At 40.3% G+C, this 6879-nt stretch overlaps 1 protein-coding gene across 4 annotated transcripts; it reads right to left on the bottom strand.

The window, feature by feature from the left end:
* Positions 1–1833: 1833 nt before the first annotated feature.
* LOC103717127 (probable transcription factor KAN2) lies at positions 1834–6517 on the bottom strand. 4 transcript variants are annotated; one of them, XM_039126381.1, is made up of 6 exons: positions 5752–6517; positions 5547–5623; positions 4569–4614; positions 4321–4453; positions 2686–2749; positions 1834–2430 (listed from the first exon to the last, which is right to left on the bottom strand). In XM_039126381.1, exons 1-6 carry the CDS (start codon positions 6344–6346, stop codon positions 2395–2397), a joined length of 951 nt encoding a protein of 316 aa, XP_038982309.1. In that variant the 5' UTR covers positions 6347–6517; the 3' UTR covers positions 1834–2394. The 4 variants fall into 4 exon arrangements, with proteins under 4 accessions (XP_038982309.1, XP_038982308.1, XP_038982307.1 ...); XM_039126380.1 differs by having other exon boundaries at positions 1834–2370; positions 2686–2746; positions 5752–6515; XM_039126379.1 differs by having other exon boundaries at positions 1834–2370; positions 5752–6511.
* Between the last annotated feature and the right edge of the window lie 362 nt (positions 6518–6879).

Here is a 6879-nt window from a genome sequence, read left to right on the forward strand (position 1 = left end):
CATAAAAAATTAGTATAATAAATTATCAGAGACACAGTCTTTTGTGTCCCTGTGTTTGTCATGAACACCATGTTTCTGTCTACAGTACTAGGTTTCCGGCCCTTATGCATCATTTATAGCCTACAGTATTTTGACACAGTACTGCCTTTGCTTCCGCATCCTTAGCCAGCTGCCTTTATTTCAAAGATGGGGACATCTCTTCGGAGCCTCCCTTTACCATTAGTCGGACCAACCGCCCAGCACCAATAAAAAACTGGAGCCTTCTGTCCATTCCATGGGCATCGAAAAAGTAATTCTCCTAACTGCGTTCTATTTATCTTTCCCTTTCAACCCTATACATCACTAACATCAGTAACAATGCAGTTGCCAAAGTTTGAAACTTTAGAGACCATATTAACATATAAAATGTCCTCACCCAAACCTTTAGAGATCATAATTTTATTCGGGAACTTGAATGGATGGAAGTCCAACTGATGCCCGGAGTGAGGGAGGGATCAAAAAGAGGTCTCTTTTTTCCTTTTTAGAAAAAATGGAGGAAGTCATATATGTATGCATGCATGTATATAAGTATGTATGTAATATATGTAAAAGAAGGGTCTGAAAGATGTAGAGGCTTTTAATTTTCTTATTGTTTTTTGAAGAAGAGAGAGATAGGAGAGGCTGGCTGAACTTTATTGAAATCATGAATTATGGTGAAGGTAGGACTCGGAGGCTCGGAGCTAAACCATTAGCAGCTACCTCCCCACTGACTTTACCAATTGAATCGGCTGGTAACCTTGGAAGATGGATGTGATTTACCTCATCAATAATTGTAAATGCAAGTACCATGGAATCCATGGCATGGACATTCTGGCAGCCCAAGTGAATTGTCACAGTTATACCTGTGTTTAAACATGCATGGGGCAGTGTGATTCATGCATCTTTTGGGTCTTTTGGATCTGCTCCATGACCCAAGTGGCTGCATGCATCTTGTATTTCCTATGAATGCAGGTAGCAGCAGCAGCAAGGTAAACCGCGTCCCAAGAAGAGAAGGGGTGGCTCAAAATGATGGATCGATGGAAGTGATGGAGGATTTGGCGTTTAAAAGCATCGGAGCACTGCATTCAAAAAAAAGAGAAAGAGAGCACCTCAGCATGGTTTGCAATCGCGATACAACCAAAGCACTCACGTATTTGCAAACCTAGGGAAAAAAAAGGCATCATGATCATTAACCTTCTCTATTTGATATGCATGTCACTTTCTTTTGAAATAATTAACCTTTTTTGTTCCTCCCTTTTCTTTTCATAATTGTACTAGTCGAACCACCTAAACTTTACACCCTGTCATGATCCTGTATCATTATTCATTATTTCATCAATGGAGCCCTCCACCACTAGTCCTCATGAACCAAGGAAGTGGCCAAGTTTAGTGAAATATATGAGCCTTCTCAGACATTCAGGTCAACTTTCTGCATGTTTTCTTACCAAGAACTATATCAACTATCATAGGCAGCGGTTTTTCTGTAAATTCCTTTTCATGAGCAGGTTGCATCTCAATTAATTTGAGACCAACTTTATAAATCCTTCTTCTTCATTTCTTCCTTTTAAACTCCAAACTGTTGTCATTGTCAACTTCTCCATATGGTTTGTCATATTCTTACATTCATGATATCTTAGGCCATCTATTACTAGAAGGAAGAATGAAAGTTCAAGACCACACGCACATACACGTGTGCGCATTTACACACGTACAAACAGTATTAGCTCAGCAAAGAAGATACCTACAAAGATTATGAGTTTTTCTTCCTCATACCAAGCTATGCTAAAAGCCTTGCATTCGAGATTGGATAAGCTATGGAAACCTTGCATCTGATTTCGATTATATTATATAATATTCTACTGATTAGTGTCATGGTCCCTTCCTTTTCTCTTTGTTGGGAAACTACAAAGCAAATCACGTGCATATGCAAGAGAATGAAGGAGCCCCATCCCTTCAGTGCTTTATGCCTTTATGACAGCAAAAGGAGACCCTCTCTTCTCACTCTCAACATCTTGAAAACAATAAACCAGTCTCATATTTACGCAGAACATAGCATCAGGGATCTCTCAGCTTGCATAGCTTTTACTCGCTCGCTCCTCTCAAACTCATGTCGCCTTGTTTCTGCTTTCCGCCTCAATGGTCTCCTTGTCTTTCTCTCTTTTCCTTTTTTTCGTGTTTCCCCTGCAGGCACCTGATTACTCCTCCCAGATGATCACATGATGCGGATGAAAACCCAAAGATTCAATGCGGCCTTCCCAAGGTGAATTCGAGATTGGGCTTCTTTGTGCTCATATCTGAGAGGCACGATGAGTTTAAATCCGATACCATCTCGAAGCTTTTGGATTGCATGTCCTGCACCACAAAAGTGCTTCCATGTCAATCTTTTGTTCCGACCAAAGTGCAACACCAACACTGCAATCAAAAGGAAATTATTGCTTTTTCTTTTTACAACAGGGGTAGGCATAAGATAACTATTCTCAAAGGGAGCGACTGTCAAAAAGGGACAATATATGGGTGTCAAAGATCCCATAAAAGTTTCTTACTTTGATCAAAAAGATGGTATAGTTGTGTTTTCCATGCAAGTAATTATGCTAATGCCATTTTATATCATAATGGTTACAGAGATAACTGTCTATAATCATATGAGTTATGGGTTGAAATGAGCACCTCGAAAGATAGTATGCTCCCAGTGGTGGATTCCTTTGGTTTGTCATGGAACCGGCCTCCCCTGCTGCAGCAACCATCATGGAGGGAATATTTTCTTTCAGTGGAAGTCCATGCAAGAAAAAAGCATGCTAGGAAAAGGAAAGCCATCTTCCACTATTAGCTTGTCATAAATTGCTAGCTTTATCAGCGGTACCCATTGAATTAAAGTTGCATTCCCATGTGATTGCCCATTATCCTTAAAAGAAACTGCGAGGAAGTTTCAAAAGGCTAAGCAGTATAGTTCACCAAGGTTGCTTCTGTTAGCCTCATGCACCCACAAAATCCCGAAGTGAAACCTGTGTCTTTTGATGTAGATTTTTCAAATGGGTCTGTTTCTTGAAGTGGGAGATAGCTTGGCTCCCTAGTCTTTTTAAATTACTTGTGGAGATCATTGCACCATGATGGATCTTCAATGCTAACCTGGGACAGATGGAACAAAGCTATGAGCTCTGTTGCTTTTGGGGAGCATTTTGGATGGAGATTGGTGTTATAGAAGGAAAGGGAATGAGGAGAGGTGCTTTTATCTGCCTAAAGTATATTGGGCTGTGAATCTAGACAAATGTGGATACTCAGGGACCACATTTTTAATTCTGTTATTGCTATGGCAATACCCTTTACTAAGCATTAACTTTCTTATTTCTCAATTAATTTAAGTGCCCCATTTTTCTATTACTTGAGTTTGATTTTTCATGATGTCAATGGCAAGGGCTCTCACTTTATTCTTATATTGGCCAAAAGTGAAACACAAGGAAGAAGATATATGAAGCTGTGGTGTGTTCCAACGTGCCTTCTTTTCAATTCTACCAATAAACAGATCGAGCAAGGCAGAGTTAGTCCACGACAGAAGACTAGTGAAGAACGAACCGTAAGCTCGAAAAAGGTTTACATGTTCACTTCCTAAAGGAAGAAATATCCATAGAACAAGGCTGTGTATGAAATCAAAAATGGAGAAAAGAAAAGGTTCTAGCTCTTTTACATATAGCAAATCCTTTTTCATCATTCATGATTAGTATTTAAAATCTCAGGACTCTCGCCTGAAGACTCGGACATTGAACTCTCCAGTCCACTAAAACATTATCCTTCTTTCAATGTGAAATAAATGGAAGTCTGCGCACTAGAAATACTAGTTACATAACTAAAATAACAATAAAGAATTGGATCTTCTATGTTAAAAAACAAGAGCCAAGAATTAGATTCAAAAACTCTATTCAAACCATATCAAGTCAGTAAACTAGCAGCAAATGAATTGCGAAAGCTATTAAATCACCCACTTGAGTTATTCAAGAATTAGATTAAAAAGAATTCCTTTTTTGAGAAGGATTTTTTAATCTATTTCTGACCATTGAGTAATCAGAAGAAGTAACTAGCTTCTCAGAAGGGCCGTGAGATATAAATTATTTCTTCCCGTCGGTTATTTTTTATCATCCAGCTGAGAAATATTTTAGGATAATGAAATAGGTCTATTACTCCCACCCCCACTCCCAAAAAAAGGGGGAAAAAATCTCTTCTTATACAATGAGAAATCCTTCCGAGCAGTATCTTAATTAAAATAACGTACTGGATAGAAAAGGATAACAAGAAATAGTTTCTTATCACCTTGAAGTTTTGCTCCATAGGCCAGAATGATTCGTGCTATTACTACCACCCGATCTTCCGGGCTGAATTGAGGCTTCTGATCCACGGATGTTGAGCAAGTTGTCATCAGAAATCTCTACGGGTTCAGTTTGGTCTGGGATAAGCAATCATTATTGCTATTATAAATTAGAACAGAAAAAAGCTCTCCCTTCAGCAATAAAATGATAGACCGATGATAAAATCCATTGGAAGAAATAGATCAGCATTACCAGAAGAAGTGGGCTGTCTATCAGTTGTCTTCACAGTTCGATACATCTGCAACCATTCATATAAATGTACCATGAATCAGTAAACAAATAATAGCTTGGCAGATTTGCTAAAGCAGTCTTATATGTATGTGTTATTGTTCTATAATTCATATCATTTTAGTAAATGATGACACATTGAATGCTTATGAATAAAGTTCCCATTCATCATTTATTTTGGATTAAAACATGAAGTAAAATATTTATTTCTCTACAAAAGTACCAATATATTCATGCATTTCTACATTCATTTATTGTGATATCAGCCATCATATGTAGCTCCAAGTAGATAGAATTATTGAGAAATGATGGTTCACTGTGCTTCATATATTTTTTTCTTTAGAACTGAACGTCGGTACGTTGATTTTCTCAGTATTTTGCTTTTCTCCTATTCTTTTAATGGCGTGCTTTCTGCAGCTCAAGTAAAAGCTGCTAGAAACTTGCAGAACTTACAACTCTCCGCAGAGAGAGAGAGAGAGAGAGAGAGAGAGAGAGAGAGAGAGAGAGAGAGAGAGAGAGCCTAGCCAATGGGTGACGAGATTCATGATAATGTTAGGAACTGCCGGTGCACTGTAATGGAAGAAAAGAAAAGAAGGAAAAGAGAGCAAGAAAAATTTCAGCTTAAATGATTTACCCCCCTTTTCCCCGAAAAATTTTGATCATCCCTTTTCTCCCCTCGAGTGTAATATCTATGTTTTGTCTTGGATCTTTCTGAAAAAATACATAAGAAAAAGCCCATCTTGAATCAATATAGAGTTTGATGTTTCCTTACTTACGATGTGATTTAGTATGAGAACAAGCTGCCCAAGTGAGAGAAAAGAAAGCAAAAAAGACCAAAAGGAGGCGGAGAAAGAAGGGGAACAGAAGAGTCAAAAATTTTCTGCAACCTCGATACTGAGAACCCAACTGAGAGTACTCAAGACTCAAGAGAGAATTCCTCACCTGTAAATGAGACTTCACATGAGCTAACGTGAGATCTTTGACATCCATAAGCTCGAGAACAGACTTTGGCGTGGCCCCTTATAAGATCCAGCCGACACAAGAAATAACAGGATACCAAGATCAGATCATTTCACACAAAGTGAATTATGCCTCATATGAAAGTGATGAGTCAGGAAAAAAAAAACAACACAGCAGTGATTCATACTTTCATGGCCTCCCAACAACTCGACAGCATGGACGAAGCGAGCATGGAGGGTGGTCGTCCACCGCATCCTCGGCGCCCTCATGCCTCGCTTCGCAGGGAACCGTGGCAATAATCGCGGGGACCTCGGCATGCCTTGCATCGTGTAGGGGGTCGAAGCAGTAGTGGAAGATGAGTCACATAAAAGTTGGTGGTGTTGGTTCTGGTGCTGCTGTCGCCTTTGGAGGAAAGAAAAGGAAGGAGGGGTCTGGTACACCGGAATTCCCCTTATAGGCCTCGTAATCCCAAGATCTTGGTGATACCCATCATGAAGGAGTTGTTCGTGTTGATGGAGATGGAAATGGTGGTGAGGGAGATGGTCGGTGGTGTTGGTGTTTGAGACACTCGGGTTTGCTAAGGAGAGGTCGAAGCCACCGGTATCGGCCTTCGATGTCGAGGGGGTGATGCTGCTCTTGATGCTGCTGCTGCTGGAGTCCATGGCTCTCCTCCAAAACCCTAAATCCAAGCTCTCATCACTTTTGCCCCAGCTTGATGTGGCCTTGCTGTCTGGGGGGCTAATTTGCAGTGATAAGTCGGGTTGTGCCGGAAAAAGCTCCATTTGCTCACTCTTCTTCTCCTCTTCCTCCCCCTCCTCCTTATTCAAGCAGTACTGCTTATACCAGTCTCTTCAATGATATGAGAAATGAGTTAAGTTGCGTGTATGCGTGGAGTAATAGGCTTTGTTATACGGGTTACGAGGGGAATAGGAGTTGTTTGAAAGGTGGGGGAATGATGGAGTGGTAAAAAGAGCCATGTTGTATAGTGAAAGTGTGAGAAAGTGACACTTGGGTTGCTTGCCTTCCACAGGGACACGCGCGCATGGATGGAGGGAGGAAATAAATGAAATATAATGAGGTATCGATTCCCTTTCACACCTTTCCCATTTGCATTCATTTTGGGAAAAGGGAATTTTTAGTGGGTCCATAAACCTGTGGTATGTCTCTCGAGCCATCAAGGTTACCTCCAGCTCTTCATTGAATTTGAAACCGTGGTTGGTGCGACGTACGTTTTCACACACAACTCTGTACATGTCTCTTCTAAACCTTGGGTTCCACTCCATAGGCATGCTCCCCTTTTCCTCTCTGGTTTTTA

The sequence above is a fragment of the Phoenix dactylifera genome, chromosome 5, assembly GCF_009389715.1.
Source record: "Phoenix dactylifera cultivar Barhee BC4 chromosome 5, palm_55x_up_171113_PBpolish2nd_filt_p, whole genome shotgun sequence".
NCBI lineage: Eukaryota > Viridiplantae > Streptophyta > Magnoliopsida > Arecales > Arecaceae > Phoenix > Phoenix dactylifera.